This window comes from Hippocampus zosterae, chromosome 4, assembly GCF_025434085.1.
Source record: "Hippocampus zosterae strain Florida chromosome 4, ASM2543408v3, whole genome shotgun sequence".
Lineage (NCBI taxonomy): Eukaryota > Metazoa > Chordata > Actinopteri > Syngnathiformes > Syngnathidae > Hippocampus > Hippocampus zosterae.
In genome coordinates, this window is record NC_067454.1 from 5,411,192 (window position 1) to 5,428,520 (window position 17,329).

Consider the following 17,329-nt stretch of genomic DNA (forward strand, 5'->3'; position numbering starts at 1 on the left):
TCCTGTTTACTATGTTCTCTCTTTTGTATCCCTGACGGATGTTACACTTTCCTGCTGTATTTTCAATAAATATCACAACATAAACAACCACAGATGGAGTAGATCAAACTCCCACGTTGCACACAAAAGCTTCTTCGGCATAAAAAGGCAAAGAGATCCAACAATCGGCACGGTGAAGCAGCTGAACAGGTAAAATCAGGTTTATATCAACAGTTGTAAGAACACATTTACGATGTTATTTTTTTTTTTTCATGTCTCCAAATCAATTTCATGGCTTAGTAAATGTTAGACCGGCTATCCGTTAGCTAAATTGTGAAATTTAGCCTGCCCGTCTTTCTGCATTTTATCGTGAGAGCTGAATTTCGATATCATAATTGTTGTCTCCTGTCTTTGCGTTGCACACCGTGCATGTCGTCACTTCTTTTTCGCTATTTTATCAAACATATAATCCTTAAAACTCAATTTACGCGTCGTTGTAGCTCCCTGCGTGATACTTGCTTCATGAGGTGGCTTCATAGCACACTGGTGAGCTGCCAGGTTTGTGCACGCTACACACAGACCCCCCAAAAAAAAAAAAAAAATTCAAAAATGGGACGATGTTGAAAACGCAGGGTTTGAAATGCAAATGTCCAAGATTTGCCACGTCACATCATTCGAGTCATTCAAGTTGAGTCTCAAGGTCAGGTTGAATCTTTTATGAGTTTTAACCAAGCAAGCCCAAAGTCCTGAAACTGGTGACGTGAATCTGACCTGAGTGAAGTCATGCACCTCGAGTCCCCCACCTCTTAAGTAAAAAAAAAAAATGTACACCGCCGATGTTTCAGCTCAGCCATATATCACCAACCACCTCAACCACCTCACAACCCCGCAGCACCGATGACAGAATAGACAAAATCTAATTACGTGCCGAGCTGTGAGTTAATCCAGCGGCTCTTGGAAGACGGAACAACAACAATAAATGTTGCGCTTTATGAACAGGCAAGCAACTTCCTTGACAACCAACCCCCGGCAGCCAGCGAACGACAAACCGTTCCGTCCCTTCATCGTCTGATATTCTTGTCCTATTAAATGGCGCTTGTCACTTCAAGATGAAGCGTGTGTGTGGAATGCAACCACGTACGCGCATCATGTAAACAACATGTCTGTTCATCCCATTCACGTACACATGGCCCATTCATGTGCACACAATATGTCTGTCTATTCACATACAGTGGAAATAACGCGGCCCGGTAGCCCAGTGGTTAGCACGTCGGCTTCACAGTGCAGAGGTACCGGGTTCGATTCCAGCTCCGGCCTCCCTGTGTGGAGTTTGCATGTTCTCCCCGGGCCTGCGTGGGTTTTCTCCGGGTGCTCCGGTTTCCTCCCACATTCCAAAAAACATGCATGGCAGGCTGATTGGACGCTCTAAATTGTCCCTAGGTGTGAGTGTGAGTGTGAATGGTCGTTCGTTTCTGTGTGCCCTGCGATTGGCTGGCAACCGATTCAGGGTGTCCCCCGCCTACTGCCCGAAGTAGTCCAAAACCTCAGCTGTCTTCGGGCTCAACTATCTCAACTGGTTGCCAGCCAATCGTAGGGCACACATAAACGAACAGCCATTCGCGCTCACACTCACACTTAGGGACAATTTGGGAGGAAACCGGAATACCCCGAGAAAAGCCATGCGGGCATGGGGGGGGGGGGGGCATGCAAATTAAACACACGCAGGAAGGCTGGGGCCCAGAATCGAACCCAGCACCTCTGTACTGTGAGGAGGATGTGCTAAACTTTCATCTCATGCCGCCTATAATTAATTCATATTTGTGCATTTTCCTTGCTGTCAGTTTGAAATAATTCAATTTTTTTCAATCATAGACACACAATTAAACACAAATTATAAGTCTGTCTGTCAATCCTCACGTCTCGTGACTTTGACTGTTTGTCCAACCATACTTCCCCTGTCGATCTGAAGATTCTATTTTCTCTTAATATTGATGAAAAATATAGATACATTGTGAAAACAAACCTCTTTCTTTGTACTGGCCACTAGATGTTTATTTTCTCGAATAGAGTGTTGACTCGCTGCAGGAATGCGGATCCTTGACTCATGGCTGCAAGCAGGAATAAAACAACAAACTCCCACTGCCTTCGACGCTGTTTTAGTCAGCCGAGCTTCGCCTCGACTTTCATCATGTTCTACAGTATCCCGTCTTTAAGAATGTACTGATGTCCTTTCCCTTGGCTTTAACCGTAACACTAAAAATGAAGAAAAGACTGGAGTATATCTTTTGGAAAAAATTTTACATTTCATCATCATCATAATCATTGCCCATCCATCCATCCATTTTGCAATCCGCTTATCCTCACCAGGGTCATGTGTGTGCTGTCTTCGGGTGGTAGGCGGGGTACACTCTGAACTGGTTGCCAGCCAATCACAGGACACAAATAGACAATGGTTGTCTTGCTTGTCCCACTCACAATCACACCTCGGGACAATTTGAGAGAATTCCGTTAGCCTGCTAAACATGTTTTTGAAATGTGGGAGGAAACCGGAGTACCCGGAGAAAACCCACGCAGGCACAGTGAAAACATGCAAACATGCAAACTCATGCAAACATGCAAACTCCACATAGGAAGCCGAAGCCGGAATCGAACCCTGCACGTCTGCACTGTGAGGTGTGCTAACCAGTCGCCCAGCGTGCCACCCTATTATTAGTCTGTCCGTTCACATGCACTCCATTGAATAACAAAGTCTCCATGTTCATTCAACACAAGAGTGAAAGCAGGGACATGTATAAAAGGGCTGCTTGCGCCACTGTGGGTGTGACCAGAGCTGACTCTCTTCACAGCCAATCAAAGCGACTCTTCTCCTCCCCATTCCATGTGGTACACTCACATCTCACATGGCGCCGTCTCCATACGGAAAATGATGACACGATCTGGGACTGGAGCATTATCATTCTGCTTAACCGGTATGGCCACAAACAACACACGTGTATAAGTGTAGAATGAGCTGATGAGGATCCCTGCTACTCAAATACATCTGCGGATGTCTGGTGTCGACTCGCAATGTGTTGATTAACTTTTTTAATTGACAATTTACATATGGGGCGGCCCGGTAGTCCAGTGGTTAGCACGTCGGCTTCACAGTGCAGAGGTACCGGGTTCGATTCCAGCTCCGGCCTCCCTGTGAGGAGTTTGCATGTTCTCCCCCGGCCTGCGTGGGTTTTCTCCGGGTGCTCTGGTTTCCTCCCACATTCCAAAAACATGCGTGGCAGGCTGATTGAACACTCTAAATTGTCCCTAGGTGTGAGTGTGAGTGCGAATGGTTGTTCGTTTCTGTGTGCCCTGCGATTGGCTGGCAACCGATTCAGGGTGTCCCCCGCCTACTGCCCGGAGACAGCTGGGATAGGCTCCAGCACCCCCCACGACCCTAGTGAGGATCAAGCGGCTCGGAAGATGAATGAATGAATGAATGAATTTACATATGAAATTAATAACGGTTTGTGAATTAACAAATACTACACACACCTGTTTTTCCATTCACATACATTTAAGCATCTGTACGACCAAATGCACTAATGCAACTCAAAGTTAACCTTTGACTCCACAAACGCATAAATAAACGCGTATGCACACTCAATTCCCCCCAAAAACTGTTTAAATGTTCATCCCATCACACGCTTCATGTAAATATATTTCACAGACACACACACACACACACACACGTTTCAAACTGTGCAGATATACAGTAAGCTACGAGGTCCACCATCTACCGTACATGTAATGCAGCACGAGAGGTCTGAAGGACAAAACGTGTATAGGGGGAAGACTTGAATATTCCATGAATATTACATTAGAAGCCATTATATTCTCTTTATATCTGTTCAAATATTCCAAAGTACCGTTAACTCCTTGTTCCGCCCGAGGAAAGTTCAGCGTGCGTGCTTGTGTGTGTGTGTGTGTGTGTGTGTGTGTGTGTGTGTGTGTGTGTGTGTGTGTGTGTGTGTGCGTGTGATGAAACGTGTGTCGCAAGCATCCGATTTGAAGGTAGGCCAACTCAGGCAACGAGCAACAAACAAATCCAAAAATAAGACAAACGCACTTCAGTCATTGGTGCGCTCCTCATCTCTGAAGTTGATCACGGTTAATTATTCAAATTAATTCCTAATCACTCAAAAATGTGAAGATAGACAAACACTCATTTCCATAGATGAACACCCTCCGCCCCCACTACCCACCTAACTGAGTGATAAAGTGGGCCGCGATGTTTATTTATTGATTTATTCATCCGCAGCTTTTCATTTCTAAGTGTCAAACACTCCTTAATCATCGCTTACCGTTTTGTTTTCTTTTTTTATCCATTAACATTCGTTAAAACATCTGCCGTATGTGAACGAGCCATCTACATGCGCGTCGCTAGCGACGAATGCTAATGCCACGCGCTATTATGGACAATCGTTTTCCGACTGCAGGTGTGGCGAGAGACCGTGGCGGTGGCGAGCACAAGGCCGGCTCCGCTTTGGACCGAGTGTTCCGGCTAATTATGCACATAAATATTCTCCTTCCTCGCCTTCTCTATCTTGTTTCCTATTTTTTTCCGCCGACTTGTTTACGACGCCACAGATTCCCGTCTCATGTGTTATTAATGTAATTCATGTAATCATGTCCTTTATACTTTGTAGACACGTATCAGAAAGTCATCCAGAAAAGCAAGTAGAAGCCTCTGAAACAAACAAAAAAATAAATCATCAAGTAAAATAAGAGAAAAGACATTTTTTTGCGGTACGGACGACATATAACAGGACGGTCACAGATCCAAGAAGCCGGAATGTGTTTGGAGATAATTCGATGCTCGTGCTCCAGTCTTTCTGCCTCACGCGGCCGGAGCGCACGACGGGCACGTGATTATTATTACCGTTCTCATCAATATGCATTCATAACCATGCGACCGTGTTGCATTAAAGACGGGCAGTCGGCAGATAGGCTCTTGCTTACGAATCTCGCAATTATGTAGATTTAATAAGGGCTTTGATGCTGCTCATTGTCCAAGCACGCAATATATCACAGATGATCGCTTGACCTGGCTAAATCCCTTCACAAACAAGGACGGAGAAAAGCACCGATGTGTCCCGCTGATATCGGGGCCGCCCGCCTTTTGTCCTCGTCTATTCACTGGCGGCGGCCATTATGCGGCTTGCAATCACATGTGCGGCAAGCTGATAATACTTTCCATTTCTGCTGTCATTAACTTTTGAAGCACGGGCGAAAGAGCCCCTGCGAAGATCGCCAACGCCGCTTCATTAAAAATCATCTCAAGCCACTGACACGGCCGCCGCATGTTTCTTCCTTACTCAACCTAATTATCCTTTTCAGATTTTTAGTCAAAGATTTGCTGTCAGAATCAGGCTGCGGGGAAGCCAATTATCAACGGCGGAGCTCGGACTTTTACCCTGAATCTCGGTTCGCTATTCGTTTCCCGTACAGACAGCGAGTCCTGAATCAACTCAACTTTGGGACGAATTGTGCTTTTGTGGAAATCGTCATATTCCGAAAAAATGAAAAATGGAATTTGACCACAACGATAAATGGCACATGGAGTGTACTTATAGAGTAACGTAACGTCAAGTCTCCAACTCACTTTTTTCAAACAATATCAGCACTTAACGCAGTTGCGTCAGCCAACAATTAAAACTGTTGACGAGTTTCAACGAACCCTGATGAAAACTCAAAAATCCGCTACCCTGGCTAACGCTTGCAAACCTTCAGCACACAGTCGTATACGGACTTGAAGTTGGCGTGTTAGCCTATCTGCTTCCGATTTGGGTTCACCTGAAATGTTTACCATAAAGGGGCTCGTCAAGGTTTTAGCCCTGACATCCACTCAAAATGGCAGCTTGAAATTTACATGGACCATCTCCAGTGAAAAGCTACTTCCTGTGGCTCAGAAACTGGCGTTGGGGGATGGAATTATATGATTTTCCAGTTTCACCGTGATACAGGAGCTGGCCAAAACGGATGACTATTCGGGCATGATGAGGCCCCGAAAAAGGGGATTAATTCCTCAGAATAATAGTAATAAACCGTGATTATAAGAGGACCTTCTGCTTTCACCCGAAATATAAAATAGAATTTATACTTCCACACTTGACCTCAGCTAACATTGTGAGCCGGTTTATCTGAGAGTCGGCGGCTAATGAAAAGGAACAATGTTTAAATACGAAAAGAGTTCCTGGCCCATTGAAATAATCCAATAAGATGTTATCTGCACCTCCCGATGAAGCCTATCTCGCTCTCATTGTGGCCCATTATGGGCGTGGCGCCGTTCATTCACTCACCGCTTTGTTCAACACGTGTCGGCTCGGAAGCTGTGAAAAGGTTTGGCGCGCCATATTAACGGCTGCGATTAAATTTAATGAGCCATCTTGGAGAGATCAGATCGGTGACAAAACAATGGCGAAGTGCACAAAAATGGGCCTTTTATTGGCCTCGATGCTAGTTAGCATTTAGCACAAGCGAGCGCCTTTGACTTTTTGCGATGTTAGTATAAATACTTCATTTTTTCAGGTATCTGCACTTTTAATATTTGTTTCTGACCACTATTTACTTTCACTCCCAACATAGGACAACAGATGTCTGCGCTTTTTACTCCTAACATCATTAAAATAGGTGTATTGCTTTATATGCAAATATATAAAAACAGAGAGCTGATGTCAAATCTTGACTGATCTTGGGGACTGAAAAGTAAAATAAATATCCGATATCTGTGGCCTTATTTAAAAGAATCAGTCAATGTCAGCTCCAAAATCACTACTTCTGGTGTTTAAAATGTGTCTGCTGAAGCTACAACAACTCATACAAATGATGCGCATTCGTTCAGTAGTTGTCACCAACTAATTCAGTACTTTTTGTAAATCGGCTCTCAACAAAGCTCGGGGAACACATTGTAATAGCATAAAAGCGAGCCAGCTATGAAACAACACGCGACATGTACCGTGATTTTTGTGCCTTCTTACTTTGGGCGCTATGGAAGGTATGGAATCCATTTTCTGAGCATCTATTTATGCAATTATTTACAAAGTTAACGTAAATACATTTTAGTCTATGATTTATTACCATTTTTTTTACTTCTCTAAAAGATCTGAATCACTGCCGTGGAATTCACTCCCTCCGTTTTTTTTTTTTTTTTTACCGTAACATTAGCAGTGTGTGTGCATACTGTGAGTGATCTTGAACAGGGACAAGAAAATTCACCTGAGTTGGGATCCACAGAAAAGTAGGGTTGCCCCTCCAGGATGCTGTAGACCAGTTTGGCGCTGTTGCCGTATACCGGGTCATCGGCATCGGTGGCAGTCACTCGGGTCACCGGGGTACCTGCAAAGATAAAGCGTATCATCAATAAGCATTGTAAAAATGTTGTGTTAAATGTATTTTTATTAGAGAATCTGAGAGCATAAAGCAGAGGTAGGGGAAGGGGGGGCATGTCACAAGATCACTGAACAACCAACTTAAAACTTGCATATAATAAATATCTTACGAAAACTTATGAAGGATTCAACTTGACATTCGATGAAAGAAACTCAAATTGACTTCAACTTGAACTACATGTCATCATTTAGTTTATAGTTGAAAAGCTGCCATTTTCAAAATAATCTGCCATTTTTTTGTATTTTTTGTGAGCTGCGTAGCCCTGGCAAACCATTGTGTAGAAGTCACCAAAACATATACAGGACTATACAAGCCCCCAAGATTATTGGTAATACTCTATATCACCGGGGAAAAAAGAAAATGAAGTCAAAAAACACAAAAAGTACCACATCAACTGTAACTTGATCTGTCATGAAATCCACAAATGGGCTAGCTTAACGCCACCATTTTGCTAACAGAGCGCTGATCAAACATGAACTGTGCTTCATGTCAGTTATGAGTTGAGATGACGATTTAGTGACAATACAGTGTAGACTGGCTTGGGACCATTAAAAAACTATGACATTGTGAATGTTTTGGCTTAGAAATGTATACGTTAACACAGCCTTGTGTGAGAGTAGACTTGCTGGGGTAACACAGCAGCGCGTCTGCCATATTTGATGTGGCAAATCTGCACGTAAACAACACTTGACACGGCCCCAACTTGGGACTCCTTATGACGATTGTTAAGCTTTACTGAGCAGTCTGCGTTGATTAGCCGTCTCCTGCTAGCTTTCATTTAACCTGATGGCTGCAGGTAGTATTCATAGACGCACTGCAGATGATGTAATGAGTCAACTGGAAGCCATATTGCGCTTGTTTTTGGCTGTGGTTTTTAATAACTGTCGACTTTGAGCGCGCATGTTGGCTGGGCTGAATAAATAATATGAGTGTGAAAATGCTATTCAGACAGCTTTGAAATGCAACCTTCACACCTACAATGTAGCGGCAGTCTCTGGGGAAAATTTCCAAATAGGTTTGTCACCATTCAATTAAGCTATCGAAAAACAGAGTATTAAGGAGTTATTAGTGAAATTAAACTCATTTAGGCTCACGTTTGGAGAGTGGAGCCCTCCTAGGTGTCCGTGGAGGAGTGAGAGGAAGAAAAAAAACACAGAGAAACGCTGGCTGAAAGTATTAGACAGGAATGGAAATGGTTCCTGTGAAAGATGTTTAAACGGTGGGCCGGCTACAAACGCCAAGCGCTCCCATGTCGCAGAACAAAGCGGCAGATTTTTTTTTGGCCATCGCCACAGCAATTGAACGCTTCCAGTAACATGAAAAAAAAAATGATGCACATGATGTGGTAGCATAATACAAAAAGCCTGCAAAACAGTCAGATGTCTGTGCTGTGAAGTGTCAGGCGACCAATCCAGGGTCTAGAATATGACATATAAAAATAAAAACAAAAAAACAAAGAGCCAGCTTTTTGTGGCTACCGAGAGCCATTGTCGTTGTCTTGAGCCTATAATTTCACAACGAAAGGGTGGTCATCTGAGACACGGGCGAGCCACTAAATCACGGTCTCTAACATTTATACTTGCCGCCGCCTGTTACGCCTCCCGCGGAGATTAAATTGCAGAGAAACGAGCTGTTGTTTGAGTCATAAGCACACACACACACACACACACACACACACACACACAAATAACACAACATTTAAAAAAAAAGTTTGTGTACATTCTAACTAATTAAACCTCTGTTTGCTTTTAACAACGCCTGTGATCATAAAAGTGGATAAACAGTAAAGCAAAGATAAAGACTCTAATTTTGGGCTGTGTGTCTTTCTCTTTCAATTGAAACCAAGTCAAAAATCTCCAAACTGGCAATTAACTTTGGACTTTGATTAATTTTGATTGTGATTTTCAAGGCAATACCCCAAGGTCAGAGTTCACTCCTGACAAGGACCAATAAGATAAGATATCCTTTATTCGTCCCACACTGGGGAAATTTACCCAATACATGTCAATGAATCACAATCACCAAATAATTTTTGGTTGAAAATATCACAAGGTCAATAAATTATTTTTATTTGAACCAGATGTCTAATCAATGGACGTAGCACAGGTTTTCTTATATCGTCATACCCGTATACCCGTGTGTTGATGGAGTGGACTAATTAAATAAATACGTAAATAGAAAGAAAGAAGGTAAGAAATGTGTTTTTGTGTTATCACCAGTTATTCTGACGAGGTCAAAGTTGTTTTTTTTTTTCCACAAACAACAAGTCGCAACTTAAATTGAAGGCCTGGCTGTGAGCTTTACAAATCTGTAAAATGACACCTCACGCACCTTAATGAGGTCTTTCCAGTATTTGTATAAGATTATTTATTAGATTGTTTTTGGACTCAGTAACAAAACAAAACAACAACAAAACAGTCCCCCAAAAATCCTCGTCAGATATCAACAGAAGATCCATACAGCAAAGCTGCACGAAAAAAAAAAAAAAAACAGTTTAACTTTGAGATGAGCCCAAAAACTTTCACTGAAACTTGTCAGATGCGTAACGACGATATCAAACGAGTTCTTTTTTTTGGGGGGGCAGAATGCAGGTAAGCAGATGGCGCGGCACGTACTGTACAATCATTAAAAATTCGGTCCGCTCGTGTGAGCGTGCGGAGGAACAAATTAGATCCAGTGTGCCGGTGATGTTTGCCAATTGTCAAATGAATAACAGGAAAGACAGGTGAGGAAATTGCACCTTCTCCCGGAGATGCCACGTCTTATCTTCGCTCAAGTTAAATTACTGCCACTCGAGCGAGAGAAGGCGGCCGCACACACACACGCGCGCACGCGCACGCACACGGACCTAATTATGAAAAGTAGCTTTGTCCTTCTAAAAGGTGTCTGAGTATTGCCAACTGGCTTTATAAATCCCAAAGAGGGGGACACAGAGGGTGTGGCGGTTCATAAAAAACAGTGGAAGCGGCGAGGCATGAAATAGCTCCATCTCTCTTTCTGCACCACACTACACTTGGATTTAAAAAAAGTGAGGGATTAGACTGCCATTGTTTTTTTTTTTTTTTTTTGGTCCCGTTTCAAATCGCAAGATTAGCTTTCCCAAAACATCCCGGCATGCAGATGTTGGACCCTGGTGAATGCTCTTCGCTGGAAGAGGAACATTTTCTCCGCCTTGACATTACAGAGATTACAATGCCGGTTTAAAACTTTTACCGGTGTGGAGAAGGCCTCAAAAGAAAAAAAAGCAGGAAGGCAAGCGGGTGGAGGGGAGGGGGGGATTATCCATTTTAAAAGCCCACAGTGGAGAATGTAATATGCCAGAATGAGTGCGCATAATGACTCGCGTGTGAGTAAATAAACACTAACGTATACGATATAGGGGACTGAATATGTAGCGAGCTTTGTTTCCATCCTTACACGAAAACGCCCAGTCAAGTGAAGGACAACACTTTTACTTTTGGAAGTAAGTGGCTCGGAATGGAAGAAGAATTGACAGTTTAATCCATCCATCCATTTTCCAATCCGCTTATTCTGACAAGGGTCGCAAGGGTTGCTGGAGCCTATCCCAGGCTGTCTTCAGGGCAGTAAGCGGGGTACACCCTGAACGGGTTGCCAGCCAATCACAGCGCACACAGAGACAAACAACCATCTGCGCTCACACTCACACCTCAGGACAATTTAGAGTGTTCAATCAGCCTGCCATGCATGTTTTTTGGAATGTGGGAGGAAACCGGAGTACCCGGAGAAAACCCACGCAGGCACGAGGATAACATGCAAATTCCACATAAGAAGGCCGGAGCTGGAATCGAACCCTGTCAAGGTGTGATGATGAAAAAAAAAAAGCAATCTATATTTTATATTGCTACTTAGCAGTAGCAATATTGGATTCTAAATTTGAAATTAGGGGACTGAATCAATTTTATTAGATCGTTGTTAAATTGTTATGTTTGTAAGTGTGCTTCGACCATAGTGGTCATTTCGGTATATTGTTTGTTTTTTTTTCTTTCCTCCCCTTTCATTTCATTTTATTCTTTGAATAAATAAATCAATTCAGGAAACAGAATGAATCAACATTAAGGGCTATTTTCATGTTGTGTTGCTTCACACAAATAACCAAAAAAATCTGACAATGCAGCAAGGCAACCTGCAGCTGCTCCAACGTTTTTCACCACAGGGGAGGATTTCCAGTTTAAAAAAAAAAATAAAAAAATTCAGGCTGCCAGCTGGGTGACAAAAGTATGCAAATGAGTTACCTGCTCAAAGTAAACACTCTTAATATTTCTCTCTTTGTGCAGCTGAGCTTCAGTGGGCCACACCGTCGTGCGGAGCAACTGGGACGCCCGTGCTCACTTTCTGCCCATCTTTATTCATCCCTGCGCAGGCCCTCTCTGTGCACCCCCCCCCCCCCCCCCCCCCCCCCGGGGCGTGCAGCCAGTCAGACATAAACACTATTGTTTTAGCAGGGCTCGCACGCCGTGAGCCCCCCCGACATGACACTCTCTTCTCCCCTTGTCCTCCTGGCCTCGCCTCAGCGAAATCCTTCTGCATGGCTCAGTGCCTGCATGCATACTGTATGGATGTGGCGCGGCCGCCCTTCACGCTTCCGCACCATGTTGTCACCCAATCGCCCCGTTTTAGGTTTTTCTACCGAGGTGGACTGCGATGACACGGGTCGGGCAAAGCATGCTGGGTAATGGTGTCTCTGTTCCAAATGAGTTACCACAAGTCGAATCGTCTGTTGATTTTCTGCATTATCTACAGTGAAGCTATTTAAACGGATGAAAAGCACACAGAAGAGTGGACAAAGAAAGACGTGATGACACCATGTCACAGGTGATTTAAAATCGAAATTTAGCAAAAGACGCTTAGGTTGGACCAGTACTTTGCGGCACTAACGCAAACATTGTCAAATGTATTTATTTGTTTCATTGGGACAGTGCACATGAATCAACACAACAGTGTAAATGCGCCGGATATAACATAAATGCTATTTTTCCATCCATAGTCCCAAGGCAGGTTCCTTCACATAAAGAGTTTCCATAAAATAACAAAAGAATGATATAATCCACCATAAATGTAAGTGAATTTAGGTCTAGGACAGTCATGACAATGTTTGGCTGCTCTCCATTTTCAAAACAAACTGTTTTGGTCAAGCTAGCGAGTCAATCGCTTGCACCGCGCCGAAAGGGTGAGCGGAGACAGCAAAGAAATCCTTTCCATTTACTTCATTTGAACGTGTGCTGTACATCAGTTGCTTATGATTAGACCATGTTTAACCCTTGGGTCCTTCAAATGAAAAAAAACCCCAAGTTACGCATTTTACAATTTTTGTAATGATGTATTTTGTGTTATACAAACATTCTTTTTTTTTTTTCAAAATGTTCAGAGGCATCTGTGCTATCCATACATATATAGTTTTTATTAGTTCTTTGGGATTTTTTATTCTTTTTTTTTTTTGCAAAAGGGAAAAAAAATTGTGTCTGGAGGTCCCACCTAAGCCCTGCTAACAATCCCGACCGGACGTGTTCATGTAAAATGCATTGGTTTGAAGCCTCCTGCAAAAAGGCAAACTCATTTGCGATTCTCTGGCGCCACCTAAAAGTTGCACAATTGGAATGACCTCAACCCAACAATGTGGCATGCATATGTCTGTCCAAGCAAAAACAAAGCGATTGACGTAAAAATTGCGTGAAATGCATGTTTACACATTAGGTTTACGATGCATTCGAAAATATGAATTATAATTGGTCTCTATGGTGCAAAATATGTAAATTGTGAAGATTACGGAAACAAAACCTTTTTTATTATTGCTGCAATGCCTGAGAATTATCAGCCGGTGACGTCATGAAATGTAGGCCATTTTAGAACCCCCCCATACGTTTCAGCTCTCTCGTGTTTTTCCGAATGCCTTTGCCTTTGATTCAAAGACATCATTTTACATGTATAGCAAGCGGTGGACTACGAGAGTTAACTAACATATTATTTGATTATTTATGAAACAGATTAGATATGACGGTTGAGTGTCGCTGTTGATGGGGTGTCATGAACAAAATGAATGTAAAAACAGCACATATGAGTCGGCCTGGTTAGTTAAAAAGTGATCATTAGGAACGACAATGTGTCAGCAACAAAGTCATTCGCGTCTTTAAGTAATCTGTCAGCTTTCGCCAGCAACATTGGCAACAGGCACCATAGAATACAATGTCAGCGTAGTTCAATTATTTTTTTCGCGCAATTAATTATATGAAATGGAATAATAATCAATTATTCCATCAGGGCGTTTTGCCGTGAAAGTCGGGAGCAAGTTGCAACAGTTTGTAACGGCATTTTTTCAGATTCTGGAAAATTAGTCGTCAGCTGGGGACAACCTCAAAATAAAAGCGTACCAACGCATGAATGTCCATATGTTATTTGGTTGGGTAATGTTTGTTTGTTTTTTGTTTTTGTTTTTAAGTTGGCCTTTTCACCGCGTTGGCGGCGTGATTCATAGCATGAACTATTGTTGCAGCAATGCCTTGGTACTATCTAGGCAGTGTTCCAGGTTGAAACAAAGTGAATTTTTTGTGTCAACACTCTTGTATATTGAATTTGGGGGGTGGGGGGGGGGGGGGTAAAAATGTGGATTATGCAAAGGGTTTTATGTCAAAACTGCTTTAGAGTCGAATCTTACATATTTTCATAAGCACCAAAAAAAAAAAAACTTTTTGGATGACATTTCATGGCATTGCATTCCATCCACAACAAAATGTCCTTTGCAGTCATTAAAAAAAAAAAGGGACATCTGGATAGTCAATATTCTCCCGGCAAATAATAAATGGCTTTCGCAGAAATCAATAGGGTTTTCTCACTGCCTAAAAAGTTGCTCTTTACGACCAATCGATCAAGGTAGCGGACAACTATGAAACAAAGGGACTGAAGAAATATCGTTCGCTCGTGTATTGTTGATATGAACCCAGTCAGTGTAGTGTGTGCCATTTTTTTTTTTTTTTTGGAAGTATGGGGTAAAAAACTACTTTTGATGAGTAGCACAAGAAGCCAAGTCTCCGAGGAATTGTGCGATTGAATAAAAGCGGGGAAACTTCCGGACCTTGGGCGCCGTCGGTCATCCTTGAAGGAAATAATCAGACGTTACAGATGAAGCTTTCGCTAATGCGTTTTGGCCCAAATGAGCTGCGATGTGCTTCTACCGCCTTTGCGTGTCACATCGGGGGCCGAGTCCACCGATTCATGCCCCTCGCCGCTTCCAGGAAGATTCCTATTGATTTCCTATCTCGCAGAGTAAATAGGAAGCACGGGGCCTATTATTTCTCAGCCAGACTGGCCAGCACATATCTTTATTCAACAAAAAAAAAAAAAACTAGCCCGACACGTGTGATCCAGGGGCGCAGAAATATCGCTGGAGTACCTAATAGCACTATAATGGATGCGATGACACTCAGTGTGGGCATAGATAGGGTCGTTTCTATAGAACTAAGCTGAAAGGTAATGATGACTGCAAATGCTGAAAATATGTATGCTATAGATCCGTTGAAGAATCTCGATGGTGTTTTAATGAGAACAGAAAACAAGTAAGCCGTATACGTTGAAAAATAAAACGTTTTTTTTTTTTTTAATACAGCAGGCCAGTGCTTGTATGGTGGTGATGAGCAGCTGATTGTGTGTTGATTACATGTACAACGGTGTCGCTTTCTCTCAGCCGTCAGTGGAGGTTGATGAGGATGCTGCAGCTGATCAGACAGAGAGTGACAGCCTTCATCTTTTCAGTGAGTATTTTTAGAGTACGACACCTATTTTGATTAAAATACACATGGGGAGTGATGCACTGAGCCTAATATCTTCTTTCGTCCTCATTCGTCCATTCATTTTGTGAAGATGTGTCCATACGGCCAACAATTAAGAGGATGTGAACTACTTCGCCTATTATGTCAATCATTGAGCCACCATTCATTCATTCATCTGTACAGATTGATGACCAAAAAATTTTTTTACATCCATTCGAACACCCCTCAAAGTCAATGACTGATTTTAACATCCGTCCCTCCATCCCTCTATCCACCTACCTACCCATCTATCCATATCTAGCCATCGATCCTTCATCATCCATCAATCCATACATCCATCCATCCATTCACCCACCAACCTACCCAATCAAAATATCCAACCCTCCATCCCTCCTCCCTCCATTCCTCCCTCCATCCACCTACCTACCCATTTATCCATATCTAGCCACCAAAACTTCATCATCCATACATCCATACATCCACCCACCTACCTACCAAATTAAATATCCATCCACCCACCCATCCATCTTTCATCCATCCATCCATCCAAGCACCAACGTTCCCATTCAAAATATCCATCCATCCATTCACGTGCCAACCCAATTGAAATATCCATTCAACCATCCATCCATTCATCCATCATCCATCATCCATCCACCTACCTATCCAATCAAAATATCCAGCCATACCATCCATCCATCTACCTATTCATTCAGATTATCTGTCCATCCATTCATCATCAGCCATCCGTAAATCCAGCGAACTAGCCAATCAAAATCTCTGTCCATCCATCCAATGAATTGTCATTCATTCTATAGATTCATACTCCCGTTCAACATCGGCGCAGAGGCCTTTAGCTAGCATATTCATAGAGTGGCGGCATAAATACCCACCACCGTCTCAGTTTGCTCAACCAGTCTTCATGACAACACCGATGCCAAATACGGAAAATGAACCGGGCTGAAAGACCGGAATGTGATTTTATTTTATATATACTTACACAAGGTTGTAATTTGACACCGGTGACATGGGCCAGAAAAATTGTGGCCCGTTGGAGACCAAAAAAAAAAAAACATCTCCTAAGATGAGACATGCTTGTCAGCATCCCAGAAATTGCTCCCCAGAGCCAATGATGGATAAGGGACGCCACGCTTGTGAAGAGTTAAGGGACCGTCACACTTAACACTGACACTGTTATTGTTGTAGTGCAATTACGAGTCTTTTATATAAGACAGAGAGCGAGGAAGAGGAGGAGGACAAAGACGAGAGCGGGGGTGACGGTGTTTCCGCTTTTTCATGTCCTTGTCTGGTTCTGACATCCTCTTCTGGAGGAGTCAACGAAAGCAGGAACAAAAATAATTAAGTGGGTCCTTTGTTGCCTTGACACACCACCGCTTCAAAAGGGGATAGCAGCGAAATGGAGGAACATGAATCGGGGAGCATTAACCGTCATGGCAACAGATTCGGAGAAGCAAGATATTCCGCATACGTGAATTGATTTCATTGAATTATTTGATGTTGCCCATTACATAAACACTTTGTGCTGAATGAGCTGTCATAAGTCAAGTGTGAACAAATTATCTGATTCATTTGAAAAACCCCTCACTACAGGTAAGGTATACTATTTTTGTTGTTATCATTAGCTAATTATTATTATTTATTTTTTTTTACTGTTGTTAGTACGTTCACAATATTGGCAAAGCTTTTGGAACATGTACAGTAGGTTTTGATAGCATAGAAGGTGAGCCATGCTAGCTAGCTAGTCAACAACCTGTAGCATGACTTTTCTTTCTTATTCTTGCCTATACAAGCAAAATATAAGTTATATCTATCTATATATTTTATTATGTCCTTCCATCTGTCCCTTTTCAAAACGTACCTACTTCACCGCGCCGCCACTGCGCCGCTCAGGCAGTGGCTCACTACGATCGCGCGGACATCTTAGCGAAAAAATGTTGTCTACCCACAAGCATTGCAATGAAATTGTTAGTTATTTAGTAGAGCTAAACATCTCTTTATTTTCGCGATAAGCAATGAAGATGAACAAAAAGTTGAACCAAGCAACAACACTTTTGTGGGCCGAAGGCCCATCTTACCAGCCTTCCGCAGGAACTAGCTGATGAGCCGCCCGGAGGGCGGCGAAC

At 42.8% G+C, this 17,329-nt stretch overlaps 1 protein-coding gene across 3 annotated transcripts in view; it reads right to left on the bottom strand.

The window, feature by feature from the left end:
- Nucleotides 1-17,329, bottom strand: part of cdh8 (cadherin 8) — a 174,620-nt gene that overhangs the window by 35,069 nt on the left and 122,222 nt on the right. For all 3 annotated transcript variants that reach the window (XM_052062473.1, XM_052062474.1, XM_052062472.1), the window contains exon 4: nt 7,231-7,350. In XM_052062473.1, the coding sequence (XP_051918433.1) occupies nt 7,231-7,350 (120 nt within the window). The remainder of the gene's footprint in view (nt 1-7,230; nt 7,351-17,329) is intronic.